This window comes from Suricata suricatta, chromosome 3 (assembly GCF_006229205.1).
Source record: "Suricata suricatta isolate VVHF042 chromosome 3, meerkat_22Aug2017_6uvM2_HiC, whole genome shotgun sequence".
Classification (NCBI taxonomy): domain Eukaryota; kingdom Metazoa; phylum Chordata; class Mammalia; order Carnivora; family Herpestidae; genus Suricata; species Suricata suricatta.
Genome location: NC_043702.1, coordinates 148742674 through 148764873, shown reverse-complemented (window position 1 = coordinate 148764873; position 22200 = coordinate 148742674). Strand labels below are relative to the sequence as shown.

At 40.8% G+C, this 22200-nt stretch overlaps 1 protein-coding gene across 4 annotated transcripts in view; it reads left to right on the top strand.

The window, feature by feature from the left end:
* Positions 1-67: 67 nt before the first annotated feature.
* Positions 68-22200, top strand: part of KLHL12 (kelch like family member 12) — a 28551-nt gene continuing 6418 nt past the window's right edge. For 2 of the 4 annotated variants that reach the window (XM_029935490.1, XM_029935489.1), the window contains exons 1-6: positions 68-237; positions 2642-2875; positions 7601-7754; positions 9062-9279; positions 14694-14843; positions 16314-16428. In XM_029935490.1, the coding sequence (XP_029791350.1) occupies positions 2681-2875; positions 7601-7754; positions 9062-9279; positions 14694-14843; positions 16314-16428 (832 nt within the window). In that variant the 5' untranslated portion in view covers positions 68-237; positions 2642-2680. Of the gene's footprint in view, positions 238-2641; positions 2876-5380; positions 5452-7600; positions 7755-9061; positions 9280-14693; positions 14844-16313; positions 16429-22200 lie in introns of those variants that run through there. The other 2 variants (XM_029935491.1, XM_029935492.1) reach the window with 2 other exon arrangements.

The following is a 22200-nucleotide window of genomic DNA, read 5'->3' as shown; positions in this document are numbered from 1 at the left end:
ACGCAGACCCAGGGCAAGGAGGGAGGCGGGCCTCGAGCTGCATTACGTCATCACGCCGCGCGGCTGCGGAGGCGAGAGCCGGGACTACCACCTTGACGGCTCCAGAGCCTACGGGTCGGGGCGGCGGCGGCCAGCGGCGCTTGGGCTCCTCCTGAGCTGCCAGCTGACCCCGCGCCCCACCCAATCCCCGCGGGCTGGGAACGGACCGAGCGCGGCTGGGTGGGCCCGAGAGTCGAGGTGAGTTGCACGGCGGTGGTGGCAGGCAGCCCTTCCTCTCCTAGCCCCCAATTCCAGATTACGGCCCTGCCCCCAGTCTTCATCTCCCTCCGGGTTGGAACGGAGAGACCCCCGGGAGAGAAGGGAGATCTGCAGGGCTGGGGCGCTTCTGGCCTGGCGCGCTCCCCTTCTCAACTGAGCGCCCTGACTGCGCCCCTCCAGGACCGCCACCTGGAGCCGCCAGCACTATTCCCGTGTTGTCACCGGGGGGGGGGGGGGGGGGGGGGGGGGGGGGGGGAGAACTGTCCTTCCTTCTCCTCTCCCACTTGGAATTCCATCCCTTCTGCCCCCTGAAATTCAGCCTTTGCAAAATGTGACACCTTTCTGCTCTCGCCCCTCCCCCCGAATCTTCCAGGGTGGAGCCCCTCTATTCAAATGGAACAGAAGTTCCCGAATAGATAACCTCAAAAAGATGACAGTGATATGGCTGTTTTGCCAGATGAGGCAGGACTCCCCAAGAAGGAAGACCACAGTGCTTTAGGGTTTACTGTCAGTTTTGACACTGAAACCGTAAAGCCCAGTCCTTGGCGGAGCCCTGCGCTCAGATGTTTCCCCAGAGAAATCTTCACGCAGTAAAGGGCTATCTGTTCAGACTTACTTACATCTCCAGAGTTGAAACTAAGTGGACTTAAGCAAAATCTTTTTGAAAAACGTTGTATGCTTGGATGAATCACCTCCTTTTTGTAAAATGGATCTTGCAGAGTTTTTGGAGGGATTTTCTAGAGTACTTATAAAATAACATGTTAACTATATAAGAGTAGATGAGAATTTAGCATCTTGTTTGTGCTAGTCAAAAATGATGGTTTGTTTGTGCTAGTCAAAAATGATGGTCGTGAATGTGGACTCTTGGAGATCGTAGTTTGATTTTTTTTCTTGGATCATTTCAGAAAGTTATAGACTCCAATAAAACTGTCTTAATAACCATGCCATTTCATTCCCCAGAAATTTTCCTTGAAGCAAAAAAAGAGTGTCACTAAACCTTGTCAACAATCAAGAGAGAAAAAATACCTTTTTTTTTTAATGTACTTTATTGATGCATACAAGTGACTTTGCAAGTGACTACATATTATGGCAGTAAAATTAGTAGTCGGGTTTCAATAGGTTTCTATCCTAATAATTAGGCTCTTGGTTTCAGTATAGAAAAATTACTACTGGACATTTACTAATAGAGTAGGAAGACCCTTCAATAGAAGAGCTTCAGTAACTTAATCACTTGAAAGGGACCTGGGTGGCTGTGTTGGTTAAGCTTCCAACTCTTGATTTCAGCTCAGAGCAGGATCTCAGTGTTTGTGTGTTTGAGCCCCACATTGGGCTCTGCTCTAACAGCATGGATGGAGCCTGACTGGCATTCTCTCTCTTCCCCTCTCACTGCCCCTTCCCCACTGGCATACGCTCACTCTCTCTCTTAAACATTTTAAAATAAAAAACATCGGGCGCCTGGGTGGCTTAGTCGGTTAAGCGTCGGCTTTGTCTCAGGTCATGATCTTGTGGTTCGGTTCATGGGTTGGAGCCCCGCATCAGGTTCTGTACTGACAGCCCAGAGCCTGGAGCCTGTTTCAGATTCTGTGGCTCCCTCACTCTCTGCCCCTCCCTCACTCGTGCTCTGTCTCTCTGTCTCAAAAATAAACAAACATAAAAAAGTAAAATGAAATAAACTTAGTCACATGAAAGTCCATAGATAAACTTGCAGTGTTTCCATTATTCAAGGTAGGTATTGTACCTCATTTGAAATGTTATTTTAAGAAGAAATCCAGGTATATTTGTAACTTTTTGCATACTTCTTTAGAAGAAGTTCATTTTCACTGACTGGCCTTTATTGCTCTAAGTTGAATGCACTATTTTTCTTTTTTTGCTTTTGATTTCTAAACAATCTGTACACCTGCCAGAATAGGAAAAATATATAAATAGGAAAAACATATAAATATATAAAATACATATATGAAAATATATAAAAATATATGAAACAAGATCGTACCCTCTAAATACTTATCTCCTCATTCTTTAATAGTGATATCACATCTTTAAGAAGTTTTATCTTTTCATTTTATTATTTGAGACAACAGCACTGTGAAGACATGCAAGATATGTGTGGTTTCTTTATATTTTCAATACAGTTGAGTATCCATTATAATAAATGTAAAGTGGTAGGGGCACTTGATATTGGAATTCAGACCAAGAAGAGATTATTTTTATTTGGGATTGGGATTATTAGTGACTAGATTTTGGTGGGAAGACCAGCAATAGAAATATTCTTTACTTATATCTCTGAGGAAGCCTTATTTTGTATAGATAATTGAATATATTTCATTTTACTAGTCCTTCAAGTATATTCTAGGTTTGTTTGTTTGTTTTTCTCTTGTTGCAGAATTCAAGGACCCCTTTCATTCTTTCTCCATATTGCTTGATGGGAGGCATTATGGCCCCCAAAGACATAATGACAAATACTCATGCTAAATCCATCCTCAATTCAATGAACTCCCTCCGGAAGAGCAATACCCTCTGTGATGTGACCTTGAGAGTAGAGCAGAAAGACTTCCCTGCCCATCGGATTGTGCTAGCTGCCTGTAGCGATTACTTCTGTGCCATGTTCACCAGTGAGGTAAGTGGCAAGGTCTCACCTTACAAATGAAGTCACACATGTAACCTTTTTGTTATCTCATTTCAGTGAATAAAATAATAGAAGTTTGATAGAATATGAATTTCTATAGTATGGCGGTTCAGTGCACAGACTCTGGTCAAGATCTGCCTTTTGACTCTGTCTTAGTTTCCTCATCTCCAAGTTAGGAATAATAGCAATGTGCAATCACCTATGGTTATTGTGACAATTATTTGAGAAAATCACATATGAAGTGCTTAGAACAGCATCTGGCATATGTAAAACACGAATGTCACCTACTTGATTTTACTTATTTATGTATTTTTAATGTTTATTTTTGAGAGAGAGAGACAGAGACAGAGACAGAGCATGAGTAGGGGAGGGTTAGGGAAAGAGAGAGAGGGAGACACAACATCTGAAGCAGGCTCCAGACTTTGAGCTGTCAGCACATAGCCCGATGTGGGGCTTGAACCCATGGACCGTGAAATCATGACCTGAGCTAAAGTTGGACACTTAACCAATGGCGCCACCCAGGTACCCCAGATTTTACTTATTATTAAAATTTGGTTTCCTATTTTTTCCTTCCAAAGTCTAATATTTTATTTATTCTACTTTTTCTTTTTTACAGTTTATTTATTTATTTTGAGAGAGAGTGCATGCTTGCATGCGTGTGGCTAGTAGGAGAAGGTCAGAGGGAGAAAGCAGGCTCCGAGCTGTCAGCATGGAGCTGGATGTGGGGCTTGAGCTCATGAACTGCAACATCATGACCTGAGCTGAAATCAAGAGTCAAATCCTCAACGAACTGAGCCACCTAGGCCCCCCCAAGATCAAATATTTTAAATGAATATTCAGAGGATAAGGGAGATAGAAGGAAAGAGGAATGTAGGATTCAGTCCTCATCCACCTAATAGTATATGAAGAAAATCAGTATTCATTCCACCAGTGGAGAGCTTAGTGTAATTTCAAATGAGAGGAGGAGTACTTAACAAATGACTCAATGCCTGCATAGGTATATGCTGTATAACTTAGGGAAAGATGCTAACTGTGGAGTGTAAGCAATAAAAGAGAATAAGGAAAAGGTTGTGCTTACAGGTATTAAGAAAGACTGCTTGGGGCACCTGGAGGGTTCAGTTGGTTAAGCATCCAACTTCGGCTTAGGTCATGATCTTGTGGCTCGTGAGTTCAAGCCCCACATTGGGCTCTATGCTGTCGGTGCCAAGTCCACTTCAGATCTCTCTGTCCCTGTCTCTCTCTGCCCCTCCACGCTCGTGCGCACTCGCTCTCTCTCAAGAATAAAAGTAAACAAACAAAAAAAGAAAGACTGCTTTAGTAATTGACAGAACTCTTAAAATGTCGAGTAAGGCTGTTGGATATATTGTGAAATATTTTCAGCTGAACATCGGAAAGCCCCACAGTTTTATTTTTTAAATCTCAAGTCTGATTTTTAACATTTAAATACATTTTCTTGAATTTTTTAACCTTGAATGATGAGTACACCGATTTGTACTTATACTTACACATGCCTGAAATATCTCATTATGTTAACACTTCCTTAGTAATCTTTTTAACCACTAGTATTTTTTTTAAGTTACCCTCATCATCTTAGTGAAGATGTTGCTGTTGGATCTGCACGAGAGAGATGGTATCATAATCATGACAGTGACTGCCTTTATGGGCCAGGTGCTGTGTTGGGTGATTGATGTATATTAAATGACTTGCCCAAGATCACATGGCTTATAAATGATGGAGATAGGGTTTGGTCCTAAAATTTCTGCTCTAAATCCTACCATACATGCCATATCTGAAAAGCTCTAACTGTATGCTGTATTGCTCTAACTGTATGCAAATCTTACTTGCTTTGTACACATTTTAACTACTCTGCTTCCTTGGCCTCTGATACATTGATTTTTATATTCTCTAATTTCTTTCTTTTATAATTTTTTAACAGTTTTTTTGTTGTTTATTTTTGAGAGAGAGAGACGGAGAGACAGACAGAGCACGAGCAGGGGAGGAGCACAGAGAGAGGGAGACACAGAATCGAAACAGGCTCCAGGCTCTGAGCTGTCAGCCCAGAGCCCGACACGGGGCTCAAACCCATGAACCAGGAGATTATGACCTGAGCCTAAGTCAGACACTTAACTGACTGAGCCACCCAGGCACCCCTATACTCTCTAATTTCAAAGCTAAAATAGTTTATGGTTTTCTGAGTCAATGCTCACTCACATGGCTGGTAGGAAAAACATGGAAACATGACAGATCATTCCAGCTACTTCAGGCTAATTTTAAAATGCTCTTGTGGCGGCACCTGGGTGTCTCAGGTCATGATCTCACGGCTTGTGGGTTCAAGCCCCGCCTCGGCTCTGTGCTGACAGCTAGCTCAGAGCCTGGAGCCTGCTTCAGATTCTGTCTCCCTCTCTCTCTGATCCTCCCCTGCTTGCACTGTCTCTGTCTCTCAAAAATAAATAAAAAACATTAAAAAAAATGCTCTTGTGTAATATACCATCACAGATCCTATCCTGTATTGTCCTCCAGAAAGAAAATCTGCCCAAGAGCATCGGAAGCAGTTGGCATTTAGCTGGGTAAGGACAGTCCTCTCAGCAGCTGCTGAGCACGAAGTACTAATGGATCAGGACTGCTGACTGCTAATTATATAGTGTGCATCCTGTTCTCTGTCAGCGTGCAGAAAATTAGTCTGTGTTCACCCTGGCTGCACATTCAAATTCGTGTGGAGTTCTCTGAAAGAATTCTCTCTTTTTTTCTCTCCAGTGACCATTTTATGGTTTTTCTTTAAAAACTGGTATTAGGCAGGAAAATGCCAGATGGTTTTGTCTTTATTTTTCAGAGTAATTGACATAAGGAGAAGGTTCAGAGACCTGGGTCCTAGCCTCTGTTCTGTTAACAATGTTGTGTGAACCCTGCAGCCATGTAACTGCACTGGGTTGATTTATAAAATAAAATAGTTGAACTAGATGATTTCATTTTCCTTTTCCCGCCCTGAAATGCTCCTCAAATGTGGTCCAATTAAAGTGTCTTTTGAGTGAGGCAAGAGAGCCTGAGTTTTATCCGTCTCTTGCTAGTTAAGAGACGTTGGTTAAGTCACATAACTTCTTTGAACCTTAGATCCTTTTTGTCATAAATGGCAAAAATGTCAGACCTCTAACTACTTTACCAGATTGCTCTGAGAATCAGGTGAAATAATCGTAAATAAGAAGCACTCTGAAAAATTGTAAAGCAGATATTCATGTGAAATGATACTATAAATTGCTCTCAGTTTGTAGATAGTGAAATACTTTCATATTTAAATTATTTTATGGGAATATAGTTTATTGGATAAGAAATTTTTGGAATAAATGTGCTTCTGTATTTGTTTGTAAACATTTATACTATGTGCAGAGTTAATAAAATGTTTTTCCAAAATAATGTTCTAGTGACTTTTTTTGTATTTATTTTTGAAAGAGAGGAAGAGTGGAGGAGGGGCAGACAGAGGATCCAAAGTGGGTTCTGTGCAGACAGCAAAGAGCCTGATGCAGGGATCAAACTCATGAACTGTGTGTTCATGAACTGAGCCAAAGTTGGACGCTTAACTGACTGAGCCACCCAAATGCCCTGAATACTAGGGATATTTTTAATGTTAGGGATTGATTTTGTTCTTGGCTCCGGTAGAGAATACTTTTTTATTATTGTTTTGGGCTGATGGGGGAGTCAAAGATGATAAAGATGTTTAGTTCATAATGGAAGTGCACTGGAGTTTGTGAGTAATTTGAATGTCCAGCTAAGGTTAAGATGTAGTAAGATTTTTCTAAGATAATCAGTTTTCAGATAGTTTCCTGTAAAATTGAAGATTTCCACTTTACTAAACAATTTTCTATGATTATCCTGGCCTTTTTGATACTCGTATTTCCAATGATGTATTCTAGACTAAATATACCACTAACAATTCAGTAATCCCCAAGTAGTCAATCCAATATTTAGAAAAAGTATCGATTCAGTTATATTCAGACAGTGCCAGTGTAGAATGCCCCTTAAGATGACTTGCATGTTTCATCATTACTAAATGTACCCAGGGGCGCCTGGGTGGCTTAGTCGGTTAAGCATCTGTCTGACTTTGGTTCAGGACATGGCCTCATGGTTCGTGAATTTGAGCTTCTCGTCAGGCTCTGTGCTTTCAGCCTGCTTTCAGATTCTGTGTGCCCCACCCCTGACTGCACTCACTCTCGCTCTCCCTCTCCTCCCTCTCTCAAAAATAAATAGACATTAAAAAAAACCAAATATACTCAAAGAACAAATAGAATAATAATGAGTCGTCGTGGAGGGTCTGGAGCTGTAAGCCACAGAGTCCTCTACAAGCATGAAATTTCATTGAAATTTTGTGTTTTATCTTAAAAGCTCATGGACATTAGTAGTAGGTTCACAGAACTTTTGCATTCTATCCTGTAATAGATCTATGTTTTATTACAAAAGCAGTCTTTTAAATTATTCACTGGTAAAACCGATATTCCAAGATGTCACCTCCCTGTGTGCTCTTGGGTTGCATACAGCTGCCCCAACTTTGAAAAGCTACAAATATATGCCATATTTGCTTTATACAAATCAAACAAATTAGACCCTAGTTTTTTCAAGACCTATATTCAGTTAATATTAACATCCCTTCAAGCTCTTGAATCTGAGATTCTGCCTTCATCTTGTGGAATTATAACAACTGTTATTTCATACCCTCTGAATTTTCAGCTTTCAGAGAAGGGGAAACCTTATGTTGATATTCAAGGTTTAACTGCTTCTACCATGGAAATTCTGTTGGACTTTGTGTACACAGAAACAGTACACGTGACGGTGGAGAATGTACAGGAACTGCTTCCTGCAGCCTGTCTGCTTCAGCTGAAAGGTACAGATGATAAAGTTGCTATTGCTCATGCCACGGTAGCCTTGGAAATATTTAGAATTAATCATGTAAACTTAATCATGAAAATTACAGAGACAGACTGTGGGCGCTCGTGTTTACTGCCCATGGCACAGAAGAGCAGATTTTAATCACAGTATAAAAGAACTTCTCCATATATAAGCATTTGGCTCTTTCGAAGAGGGCACTTACACCTTTTCTGTTTTTGAAAAAAATGGAAGGGGGAATAATAGATGCATTTTCTTCCATGTATGTACATCGTAGCTCTACAAGGAAACACAGAAAACTGATACTCTTTATTGCCTCTATGGAAGGGAGTTAGATGGCCAGGTTGATAGGGAGGCTGGGGGATTATTCATGGTAAACCCTTTTGTACTTTCATTTTTTGAACCATGTAAATTATCTATTGAAAATTTAAGTTGACACACACAAATGAATATATAATGAGTATATAATGTTTTCATAGGATATGGGATAATCCCCCTTCCTATTTCCAGACTGTCTTTCTTAACCTGCATTGATGTTTCTGTTATTTTCAATTTTTCTAAATGCATGGTCAAAATTTTTCAGTTTTTAATATATGATTGAAAATAGTTTGAAGCCTTTGTGTTAGTGCACAAATTAGGTTCCTACTCTGAACTTTGCAATTAAAGAAATAAGGGATTGTCGTTAGTGGCTCTTATTTTTCCTTTGCAGGACTTTTAGTTAAGTTTAAGTGTAGAATAGAGGGGCGCCTGGGTGGCTCAGTCGGTTAAGCCTCCAACTTCGGCTCAGGTCAGATCTCACATTTGTGGGTTCGAGCCCCACGTCAGGCTCTGTGCTGACAGCTAGCTCGGAGCCTGGAGCCTGCTTCCGGTTCTGTGTCCTTCTCTCTCTGCCCCCCCACCCATGATCTGTCTCTCTCTGTATCAAAAATAAATAAAACATTAAAAAAAATAAGTGTAGAGTAGAAATCAGGTACATTATGTTAAAATATGATTGGTTTTATAAAAGTTTGATTCCCAAGAGTATTTCTTGTTTAACTGTGCAAGTGTCCATAGAAGCAATTTGTCTTGCCATACTTCTTTTTAAAGCTGAAACAGAGACATGGTTTGGCCTTGTTTGAAGGTCACACGACACATAAGACAGAAATTGGATTTAAATTCCATAAGCATAAAATTTCTAATCTGATCCTTAGGTGTGAGCCAGGATTCCTCTGTTGCCTTGTAGAGAAGATGTTTCCATCTAAGAATGTAGACCAGTTCACGCCTGGTCAAGTACCTTGAAGTGTTCGTTGTCTGTGTTTGTCCTAGGTGTAAAGCAAGCCTGCTGTGAATTCTTAGAAAGTCAGTTGGACCCCTCTAACTGCCTGGGTATCAGGGATTTTGCTGAAACACACAATTGCGTTGACCTGATGCAAGCAGCTGAAGTTTTTAGCCAGAAGCATTTCCCTGAAGTGGTACAGCATGAAGAATTCATTCTTCTAAGTCAAGGAGAAGTGGAAAAGCTAATCAAGTGTGATGAAATTCAGGTACAAATTTGGTTTGGTACTGGAGTTTCTTCAAGACTGGGACATTACAGGGGCGCCTGAGTGGCTCAGTCGGTTAAGCCTCCGACTTCAGCTCAGGTCAGATCTCATGTTTGTGGGTTCGAGCCCCACGTCGGGCTCTGTGCTGGCAGCTAGCTCAGAGCCTGGAGCCTACTTCCAATTCTGTGTTTCCTTCTCTCTCTGCCCCTCCCCCCTCATGCTCTGTCTCTCTCTGTATCAAAAATAGAACATTAAAAAAAAAGACTAGGATATTACTAAAGTTGGAAAAAGCGGGACACTTGGGTGGCTCAGTTTGTTGAGCATCTGACTCTTGATCTCAGCTCAGGTCTTGATCTCAGGGTTGTGAGTTAACGCCCTGTGTTGGGCTCTATGTTGGGTGCGGAACCTACTAAGAAAACAAACGCAAACAAAATTTGGAAAAAGCAAGGTGGAATCACTGTGTTTCTGTAGCAGGGCATTTTAATCAAGTGTCAATATTGGCTCCAAAGGTTTCATTAAATGCTCCTGAAATTATGTGTGAGATTTATGGGAGGGAGTTAACCACCTTCCTCAGTGTATGATCCCAATGGTGAAGAGTCAGTATTGAAGAGAGTGTGGAATAAGCAGAGGTTTGAAGTAAAGTAGATTTCTATAGACCACTTCTGTATTACTCAGTCACTCGTTTTATAAACATTTATGGAGGATATCTACGATACAGCAGTAGATATCTCAATGAACTATATGTGCCAGGTACTAAGATACAGTCCTTCTTTTCAGTAATTCACAGCATAGTGGTAGAGACAAAGACAAAACTTTAATATAATAGAAGTATAATGAGAATAATGAGCTTCTTCAAAGTGAAGAAGTTAGAAGAAGAATAAGCCTTCTACATTTAAATTAGATCAGAAAGGAAGTAGATCAAAAAGGAAGTGAAAAAAGGTTGGAGAGCGAAAGCAGGAGACAGATCATAAGTGCCTAATGGGGGGGGGGGGGTATGAGGGAGTAGGAAGCCAGAACATGTGAACCAGCAGAGGGGAAGCTACCTGGGCCCAGGCAAGGGTGCAGAGACTTAGCCCACAAGGAGGATTTTGGGTAATCCTAATGCTAAACCATAGTGCCAGGGATCAGCAGAGTTGTTATTGCGTAGAGGCCTGTAGTTAGGCTAACAATTAAAGTGACAATTGTTTCCCTTAGTCAGGAGAAATTGGATTCTCTAGGAAGGCTAAAAGTTCATTTGTCTTCCTCTCACTCTCCTCAGATAATGAAACAAATTTTGAATTAGTGGATTCCCAGAAGTTAGCGGCATTCAATTTAAACAAGAGATATATTGGGAAGGAATCAAAGTCTGATTAATATTCTAAATGCTATCAAAAGCGGGGGCACTTAGGTGGCTCAATTGGTTAAGCATCTGACTCCGGCTCAGGTCATGATCTCATAGTTTGTGAGTTCAGAGTTCAATCCCATGTCGGGCTCTGTGCTGACAGCTTGGAGCCTGGAGCCTGCTTCAGATTCTGTGTCTCCCTCTTTGTCTGCCCCTTGCCCACTCACACTCAGTGTGTGTGTGTGTGTGTGTGTGTGTGTGTGTGTGTCAAAAATTTACAAACCTTAATATAAATAAATAAAAATTCAGAAAATAAATGATGTAGAAGAAATTTGCTAACAAAATCCTATAATTTACTTTTGTAAACCAAACGATAACTGATTTATTTTGTTAAAACTAGGATTTTCATGTAATATAATAAAGTCTTAAGAATGTTTCTTATCCTATTTTAGCCAACTTTTTCTTTTTGCCTTTCCCTACTGACTTCTGAGGGAAAATTGATTAGGGCATATTGGTGACATTTGTTTCTAAATAAAGAGGAATCATTTTCCAGTTTGGCCTGTTAGTCCAGAGATGCTGGTGTTAGGAGTGTTACTAAGACAAATACTTGCTAAAGTTTTGTTCTCACTCTTGTCGTGGTAGAACATTGTGTCCATGCACTGAAATGCCGCATGTAGACAAATGGCACATTCTTCAGACTTGGGAAACTGGTAATTTGCTAGAGTGTCTTGATTTGTCTTGATTTAACCATGCATTAAAAAAATGCAGTAAATAGAGTGAGCATTATAGACTTGGAGTTCACTGCACGTAACAAAATAGCTAAAACTTACTCAGCATTTACTATTGGTTTCCTTCATTAAATATTTATTGGGCACTTACTGTGTGGCCCAGAATAGTTCCAGGTGCCAGCAATCCAATTGTGAACAAAACAGATTAAAAAAAAAAAATCCCTATACCCTGGACTTTTCATTTTAATGGCACCATTCTTGGTATAGTTTATGTTCTCTAGATCTCAAAACTGTCTCCATTTTCCAGAAAAAGAAACAGGCTCCGAAGGTAACTGTTGAACCGGAGCTAACAAGTGGTAGAGTCAGGCCTCGTATCTGAGCCGTCTGGCTCCAGATTCTGTTCTGTTCCATGAAACTATGAGCTGGTCGCCTAGTTAGTTTCTAATTGACCAAATCAACAAGCAGTGATGGAAGTCATTTATTTTAGAACTGTGTGTACTTTGGAATAAAACTAAATGGAATAGAGCAAGCAAATAACTTTATTATTCAGAAACTCAGGTGTGAAGAGTTTGAGAACTCTCTTGTAAAGTCATCCCTTATTGTCTGTAAAGACGGTCCTTTTTTCTAGAAAGACAGCAAGTGGCACATTTTTTTCCTCTTCTGTATTCCAGGCAGAAAGAGGAACCAGATGTCTGACTCCCCAACTAACACTTCCTCTTAATTATATAAAACGATACTACTATGTTGTACTGGTTAGAACAACATGGGCTTTAGAATCAGGGTAGGGTGTGTGTGTGTGTGTGTGTGTGTGTGTGAGAGAGAGACACGTGTTAACCTAACCACTAATCTTCCGTTTCCTCTTCTATAGATAGTAGTCATACTTAGTGCATGAGGTCATTCTGATCATTAAATAAGAATATCAGTGCCTGATACATAAAATAGTTCTCTGAAAACTTATGGGGAAACTTTTCTCCATAGTGAAGCATTAATGTGAAGGTTTTTTCCTCCCAGTTTAGCTATTTCTCTGCAAGTCTAGTTTATTCTCTCTCCACTAAGATCAAAGATCTCTGCTCAGTGATTGAAAAACCCCATTATAAATTGATATATCTAATTTAAACCTAGAATGTGTTAGAGCCTAGCATGGGGCTATTTACAACTATTAGCTTGTCATTCTTGTCTTAAAAAAGATTTTTTTAAAATTGTGGGCACCCTTCTGCATACTCCCCTGCATCTAATCCATCAGTAAACTGGGTTAGTTTCACCTCCCATAAATTTGGTGCATAAATTTCTATCACCGCTGCCATCGGCTAAGTACCATCACTTTTGCCTAATGTATCAGCTGGTGTCCCAGCTCTGGGCTCTTGTAAACTGTTCTACCCATGCTAGTCAGGGTGATCTTCACAGAACATCAATATGATCATACCCCAAGCTTGCTTGAAACCTTTTAATGGGTTCCCATCGCCGTTTGAGTAAATTCCAGGCTTCCTCTCTGAGCTGGCTCTTGTTTACCTCTCCAGGTTGATCTTTAATCATTCTTCCCCTGCCTCATTTTTTCTCCGATGCCAGCCTTCTATCATTTCTCAAACTGTCTGCTCTTTTTTGTTCTAGGATTGTGCTGTCCAGTTTGCTAGGCACATGTGACTGTTGAGCACTTGAAATGTGGCTGGTGTGACTGAGCAGCTGAGTTTTTAATTTAACTTAATTTTTTTTTTAGGGGGAAAGGAGCAGAAGGGCACAGAGCCCAACATGGGTTCCATCCCACGACCCTGGGATCATGACCTGAGCCGAAATCAAGAGTTGAATGTTCCACCAACTGAGCCAACCAGGCGCCCCTTAACTTAAATTTAATTAATGTAAATATAAATCTCTATACCTGGCTAGTGGCTACCATATTGGACAGTACAGCTCTAGGGTTTCTGCATGTGCTCTTCTGTTTGCCTTGGAGAACTCTCTTACTTTTCTTGGCTAACTGCTACTCATATTGAAATCTGTTTCTTCTGCAGGGAGGCCTTTTCTGACCTGTCAGCCTAAATTAGGAAATCTCGTGTTATTCTGTCTCATAGCCCCTGGACTTTTCCTGCATAGTACAAAATGGCAAAGTGGCATTGTTCATTTTTCCAATTTAACTATTATCTCCCCACTTAAAAGCAAGGTCATGTCTCATTTGTTACCAGTGTATAACCAGCTTCCAGCACAGTGCCTGGCACATAGTAGGTTTATTTTACATCCAATGAATGACCATTCTGAAACGTCTGCATTTTCAGTTCTTAGGGAAACCTCGCAGAATGGCTGTCTCTGTCTAGGCCCTGTCACATTCTAAAAAGTCTCAGAACAGAGGCATTCTAGAGGCTGGTGGAAGAGCTCTGTGGAGGTGTCTCACTTTGGGAGGTCTTAGGTGTTACTTGATGTAGTGCTCTTGCAGGGCCACAGTGTAGGGTTTTAGGCTGTGCCTTATCCAGTTTGTCACATGTCAGCTTAGACCTGAGTTCCCCACATGATTAATTACATGTATCCTCTCAAAGCAGTGTGCCTGGGAAATAATATTTGCTCAGATGCTAATGGACAATTCTTTGGAAACTACACAGCACTATGCCATAATGATGTAAGAAATTTCTGCTTCACAGGCTTGGGTGGAGGTGTTGGGGAGCAATCCTGGAGGTCATTAGACAACACTTAAAAACACAGGTTGTTTTAAGGGCAATTTTTGGGGTGCCTGGCTGGTTCAGTCAGTAGAGCATGCAACTCTTTATCTCAGGATCATGAGTTCAAGCCCCACATTGAGCGTAGAGCCTATTTTAAAAATATATAGCCAGTTTTGAATAGGGCAACAATTCCCCCACCGCGTCGCCCCGTAAATTTTCAAAAATGACCAGAGAGGAGCACCTAGGTGGCTCAGTCAGTTGAGCGTCCCACTCTTGGATTTCACCTCAGGTCATGATCCCATGTGTTGGGCTCCATACTGAGTATGGAGCCTGCTTCACGTTCTCTCTTTCTCCCTCTCCCCTTCTCCCTCCCTCCCTCACTCTCGCAAATTAAAAAAAAAATTACCAGAAAAAATATTCAGGAATTGAAAAAAAATTCTGAAATAAAAGCCAACTTGTACCTGATGGTTTATTAGGCACTATCTCAGGTTTTGTTGCTGTTGTTGTTGTTTAATCCAGCTTAACTACAGTTCTTTTGCTCGTCTTAGTAAGTCGTGTCTGAAAGGGATTGTTTTTCGAAGAGCTTACCTGTTTCTGGAAGGGAGGAAATAATCGTGGTAGGGGATGGGGAGCAGGAAGGAGAAAGGAAGCATGGCATGGTTTCTTTTTGAAATTGCGGGGAAATTGGAAAAGCAGAGTCCATGCTGTGTAATTACACGTTTGTAGGTGGATTCGGAGGAGCCGGTCTTCGAAGCTGTCATCAACTGGGTGAAGCACGCCAAAAAGGAGCGGGAAGAATCCTTGCCCGACCTGCTGCAGTACGTCCGGATGCCCCTGCTCACCCCCAGGTACATCACAGACGTCATAGACGCCGAGGTGAGTCAGGCAGAACACCCGCGATCCAAAGCCGTGAACATCTCTTGCCGCTTAGTGTTGTGTACTTAAAATGGGTTATTTCAGTTTAGGCAGAGTCTCCTGGTGAGCCTCTTAGGAGGGCCAGCCAGTATGGTGCCAGGTAGTCTCCAGATAATTGGTTGGCAAGTTATCCTTCTGGAAATGGAAATCTATGGTTTAATTTTCTGTTTTCTTGTCTTTTTGCTTGCTGTGCCCCTATGTGTTTCACATAAGCGACTTCAGATGATAAATGGTGTCCCCTTCTCCATCAAACATAAACTGTTCCACCCTGCCTTGAAAATGATGCTTTGCTTATCAAATCTCTGTTTTTGACCTCTTGTGAAACCAACATCGAAGTCATGTGATGCACTCCAATATCAAATTGGGTTGTACTGTGTTTATTTATGAAAGTGTTTCTCCAACACAAGCTCTTTGTGTGTGATATGGCTTCATGATTTTTACCATATGTATCACCTGTGTCACACTGTACTTGGGTGAATACTACTGTTTAACACATAGGTTAAGCCCAGGTCAGTGAATGCGTTCCTTCTTTTGGCTCAGCCCCAGACCTCTCTGGGGGTTAACTACAAACACAGTTTTCCAGTTCAGGTTAGAAAAGTTGCAGGCTGATTAGTGTCACATGTCAAACTCTTTTTCTCATATTTGTAATTTCTTTCTAACAACCCATTTAGCCATTGTGTCTATTTCCTTATATCACAGCCCAGACTGTTGAGTCAGACTCAGGAGACTTAAATCCCATATTCACCACTCACCCTGGAGTGGGGAGCCTGGCCTCACTCCCCATCTCCCTCAGAGCTCCTCTAAGGCTCCTCACTGGCTTCTGAGCCAAGCCAGACGTCAGAGGGCATGGGGACCTTACAACAGAGTTCACGTAGGTCAGTCATCTAAGCCAGAGGGCAGAGCGGAGAAGGATGTGGAGGGGATTGGGATACGGAGGAGAGCTGCTCAGTACAGAGCTTCGTCAGGGGAGACCTAGGGATCGTGATGGTGTTGTGAGTGTTTTGGAAATTATTTCAGATAAGATTTGCTTCTTCCTGTCGTCCCAGGAATTAACAGGACCCTTTTGGTTTTCCCTTAAAATTTTTACTAGCTATTACATACTTGTGTTTGTGTAATCACTGGAAGGATGTACAGACAAACTAATTAAAATAGTTACTGCCTAGTGCCAAGGTGGATAGGGAATATTTCTCAGTATATCTTTTTATGTCATTTGATTTTTGAACCATGTAATAATATATTGTCTATTAAAAAAATTTTTTTAACCATTTCTGGAAACCAGCAGCATAGTTATGACCAGCAGCCATCTGGGAACCACAGGACTTTAGAAACTGGTTTTCTGTATCAAGAAGCTAATTCTTATGTATGCCATTTATACTCGTAATATTAAAGACGTGGCCCCTGTGGCTCACTTTACTGCCTGCTGTATTTCAGCCTTTCATCCGCTGTAGTTTACAGTGCAGGGATCTAGTTGATGAAGCAAAGAAGTTCCATCTGAGACCTGAACTGCGAAGTCAGATGCAGGGACCCAGGACGAGGGCTCGTCTAGGTAAGCTGGCATCTTGGCAGAAGGAGGCATATTTTTCAACTACCCCTTGCCAGGTGGCATAGTTGAAAAGAACAATCTGTAAGAAATACAAAGACCTGTTTTAGACCTGTTTTTAACCTTGTAGTAAAGGTATCACCTTGGACAAGTCACTTCACCACCCTGAGCTCGGCTGTAAACCAAGGATCCCTGCCCTGTCTATTTCACGTAACTGTTTGGAGGATTAAATGGGATAGAGTGTATAAAAACACTTTCTAAATTGTCACGTATTATGCAAGTTATTATTTTATTTCCCAGATATTTGGAATCTTGTGAATTAGAAATTATTTCAGGGGCGCCTGGGTGGCTCAGTCGGTTAAGCCTCCGGCTTCGGCTCAGGTCAGATCTCACGTTTGTGGGTTCGAGCCCCGCGTCAGGCTCTGTGCTAACAGCTAGCTCAGAGCCTGGAGCCTGCTTCCAGTTCTGTGTCTCCTTCTCTCTCTGCCCCTCCCCCTCTCATGCTCTGTCTCTCTCTGTATTAAAAATAAAAAAAATTTTAAAAAAACATTTAAAAAAATTAAAAAAAAAAAGAAATTATTTCAAGTGTCACATCATATTTTTCTCATGCTGGATGAAAAGAGGAAGGCGGGGCGCCTGGGTGGCTCAGTCAGTTAAGCGTCCGGCTTTGGCTCAGGTCAGATCTCGCGGTTCGTGGGTTCGAGCCCCGCATCGGGCTCTGTGCTGACAGCTAGCTCAGAGCCTGGAGCCTGTTTCAGATTCTGTATCTCCCTCTCTCTCTGACCCTCCCCTGCTCACACTGTCTCTCTCTGTCTCTCAAAAATAAATAAAAAGCCTTAAAAATTAAAAAAAAAAAAAAAAAGAAAAGAAAAGAGGAAGGAAAAGCAGCAGCATAGTATCAAGTTCAGGCATGACGTGGAGTAGTTAAGAGCATGGACTCTGGAGCCAGTGTGGGTGCAGATCCCAGCTGACCACTTACTATGCATATGAACTTTGGCAAGAAACTTAACCTCTCTGTGCTCCTCTGTAAAGTGGGCATCATCACAGCTCCCACCTCCGAGGTTGTTCTGAAGAGTAAATGAAGGAATCCGTGTAAAAGGGTTAAAAGAGTTCTTGGCACATAACAAGTGCCGTACACGTTAGCTGTTGTTTTAGCAAGGAGGCTTATGTTGAAATCGCAGCCTCCCCAGTGGCTGGCTGTATGGCCTTGAGTAACGTATCAATTTATCTGAGCCTGTACTTCTGCCTCTAAAATGAGGGTATTAACATCCTATCTCACTGTGTTGTTACGGAGATTCAACGGGATAGTGTATGTAAGATGCCTGACATTGTAGCTGACAGGTGGTAAGTACTCAGATATTACCTTACTTCTGTTTCCTGTCCTCCCTATTTTGCTGTTGTAGGTTATAAATGATAAATGGAGTGGTGTTCTGTTTTTGTTGTTTTTCTGTTTTTCCCCTATCTGACTGTGGACTCATGCATGCCAACGTATTAAATGATAATTAAACTGTTCACTGATGGCTTTAAGAAGGATGATTTGTCCCCTGTGTATATTTTTTAAATTTAATTCCAGGTCAGTTACCATGTATTGTAATAATGTTTTAAGGTCCCCTATATTTTTAATGGCATAAGTGCCATGTATCAACATAGAAATTTTTAGAAATATCGAGAAGCAAAAAATAAATAGAAATCATCCATAATCCTACCACCCAGAGATATTGCTTTGTTTGGGTGTTTTTTTTTTTTAAGGGAACTCAGACAAGAAGTAGTAGATGATACTGTCCTATTAATTGTATAGTATACTATAGGATTGTATAGTATGAGGTACAGACAGGATGTGGTCCTGTATCTCACACTACATACAGAGATACATACTAATCAGCAAGATAGATTGAAAGACTCAGCATGACAAACCATGGTAATATTGGAAGTTAATAAGAAAATATTTGTATAACTTTTGGGTAGGAGCCTTTTTTTCCCTTTTTTTTTTTTAGTTGTGGTAAGATTTACATTATTAACCATTTTTAAGTGTACAGTTCAGTGATGTTAAATATATTCACATTGTTGGGGTGCCTAGGAGGCTCAATCAGTTAAGTGTCCATGTCTTGATTTTGGTTCAGGTCATGATCTCATGATTTGTTGGGTTGAGCCCTGTATCAGGCTCTTTGCTGATGTGCAGAGCCTGCTTGGGATTCTCTCTCTCTCCCTCTCTCTCTGCCCCTCCCTCCTCTCAAAAATAAACAAACTTGTGTGTGTGTGTGCACACACATATAATACACACACACACACATATACATTGTTATTTAGCCAATTTCTAGAACTCTTTTCATCTTGCAGAACTATAAAGCTTTATACCCAGATGGTAGCACACATGTGGTGAATGCAGCATAACATATAGTGTTGTCAAATCCCTATTTGTGCACCTGAAACCTGTGTGTGAACTGTACTCAAAAAAAAAAAAAAGGAACTATATAAATCAAGAAAAATTGCAAAAGAAAATTGGCCTGAGAGACTTATAGTAGCACACTGAAGATGAAATGTAAGTGAACAATGAACATTTGAAAATGCAGTTCATTAACAGTCTAGAAATGAGGGTTAGAATAAGATATTTATTAAAGTGAAAGATGTTGCAGTCTTTGAGTCTGGAGTTCTCGCTTGCCCAGCAAGAGAGCATATGCAGAATTGAATACAAGAGAGGCTAGTGCCTGGGAGGAAACAAGAGCCTCAAACAGGCAAGTGGAGTTTGTCTTGAGGTACTTTGGCACCAGATGGAAAGTAATTTTGAAACTGCAGGTGATATAACAAGTTGCTCCTGATCCCATTACAATATCTTGCTAGCTAACCTCTAGTGCTTTCAGCCTGGGGTGGCAGCTTTCCGCCCAAGCTTTTTTTCTAACCCATTTATGTAAGTAGAACCTGTTTCCCCACAGCTTGGGATTCTCTGTCCCTCCCTTCCTTTTTCTCTCAATAAATATTCACTCTCAAAAAATTCACTTTTTTAAAAAAAGTGAATACTCTTTATGTCCCATCTCTGGGAATCTGTACTATAGAAATATTTCCAGGATGGGGTGCCTGGGTCACTCAGTTGGTTAAGTGTCCAACTTCAGCTTAGGTCATGATCTCTTTGCTTGTGCATTCAAGTTCCACATTGGACTCTATGCAGACATCTTGGAGCTTGGAGCCTGCTTTGGATTCTGTGTCTCCCTCTCTCTCCCCTTCCCCTACTCACATTCTCTCTCTCTCTCTCTCTAAAAAATAAATATTTTGGGGGGCACCTGGGTGGCTCAGTTGGTTGAGCGTCTAGCTTCTGTTCAGGTCATGATCTCACTGTTCGTGCATTTGAGCCCCACGTCACGCTCTGTGCTGACAGCTAGATCAGAGCGTGAAGCCTGTCATTGGATTCTGTGTCTCCCTCTCTCTCTGACCTTCCCCTGCTCATGCTGTCTCTCACTCCAAAATAAATAAAACATTTAAAAATAATAATAAATATTTTGGGGGGCACCTGGGTGACTCAGTCGGTTAAGCACCGACTTCAGCTCAGGTCATGATTTCATGGTTCATGAGTTCAAGCTCTGCTTCAAGCTCTGTGCTGACAGCTCAGAGCCTGGAGCCTGCTTCCGATTCTGTGTCTCCCTTTCTGTCTCTGCCCCTCCCCTACTCACTCACTCTCTCTTGCTCTCTTCTCAAAATAAATAAACATTAAAACATATATACATAATAAGTATTTTTTTAAAATTAAAAAAAAAATACTTCTAGGAAAGAAGAGAAACAACCTGAATCCCATCTGAAAAGGAATAAATGGTTGACTGAATTATAGTACAACTGACGCATAGAGTATTATGAAACTATTAAAAGCACTGAGTCAGACATGTGCAGCCACATAGATGGACAGACTAACTAGTTATATACTAAGTTGGGGGTACTTTTCATTGGGGAAAATAAGGCAAAAACTCCTATATATGTACTATATGTGTATATGTTTTCATGATTATAAACAAAGGATATGTACATAAGGATAAACACTAAACCTTTAACAAGGTGGGATTGCAGGGGAATATTTTTACCAGTGTTTTATTTATGTACTTCTGTGTTATTACCATAAATGTGTGGTTACCTTTGTTATTTAAAAATAATAAAAAATAGATATTCTTTAAATACTGTGTCAGGCAGTATATAGTGGAAATCATCTGGTACAGAAGAAAAGGCACTTTGCTTCCTTTGATTTCTATTCCCAATTCTATTATTCTAATAACTTGCTTTTTGAATTTGGACAAGTCCTTTAACTTCTTTGAATTGCCATTTCATCTGTATATCAGGGGAGTTAAATTCAAACCACTAAAGTTCTTTTTAATACAGAAGATATATTTCTTTTTTGCAGAGCCAGAAGTATCTCAGAGCATGCATAATAGCACTTCCTAGCTGCTTGTTAAATTGAACTAAAGCCGATGAAAATTTGTGTGAACTAGCAAACCAGAAGATTTTTTGGAGATACATTTTCTGCATTTCTCTGTACTAGCGGAAAAAGCTCCTGCCTGTTTAGAGAACTTGGTTATTACCCTGATCTTGAAAGATTAGAATAGAATTCTACATGCCTTTACAGTTTTGAGGTTATTTTTTAGAAGTTTCAGAAGAGAAATTCTGAAGCCATTTTCAAATCCTTTTTTTGTTAATGTTTATTTTGAGAGAGGGAGCAGGAGAGAGAGAGAGAGGGAGCAGGAGAGAGAGAGAGAGAGAGAGAGAGAGAGAGAGAATCCCAAGCAGGCTCCATGCTGTCAGCACAGAGCCCGTTGAGAGGCTCAAACTCATGAACCATGAGATCATGACCTGAACCAAAACAAAGAGTTGGACACTTAACCAACTGAGCCGCCCAAAAACTCCAACTAGATTCTTTTTTTATTTTTAATTAATTTATTTTTAAGAGAGAGCGCACACACACACGAGTGGGGAAGGGGCAGAGAGAGAGAAAGAGAGAATCCCAAGCCGGCTCCGCACTGTCAGCTCACAGTCCGACTCAGCTTGATCCCACAAATCATGAGACCATGATCTGAGCTGAACCCAAGACTCGGATGCTTAAACTGACTGAGCCATCCGCAAGCCCCTCCAACTAGATTCTTATTTTAGCCTCTCCTTATCAGTGCCTTAGGAAGTAAGTTGTCCTGCCTATCATGTCCTCTACCCATCTCTATTCATAGACATCGCTAAGCCAGCTGCCAGGATGACTCTTCTGCAGACAGCATAAGGAAATTAAATTTACAGCTACATAAAAATAGCATGCCAGATCATGAGTGAGGATTTTGTTTTAGTCATTTACCTCTTAGCCATTACTTTCTCACAGAAGATATAATGGAAATTACAATTACTAATTTGTCATAGTCTCCTTTTTTGAGTTAAAGATCAATTCATATAGAAATGTAGTCTCTGAACCCTGTTATTTTAGCCATCTTGCAGTCTGTCTGCTATTTTCCTGTACAAACACAGCACACGTATACTCCTGTCCCTCCCCCACAAATAATGACAATGGCATTGTCAAGATGCCCCAGTTTTACTAATGTGCTTCTTCACATTGTTTCTGTCTGGTGCTTTATTTCTTTATTATGTATTTCTTATTTACTTATTTATTTATTTATTTATTTATTTTTAAATAGTTTATTGTCAAATTGGTTTCCATATAACACCCAGTGCTGCTGCTAGGGATTTACCCAAGGATACAGAAGTGCTCACGCATAGGAGCACATGTACCCCAATGTTCATAGCAGCACTGTCAACAATAGCCAAATC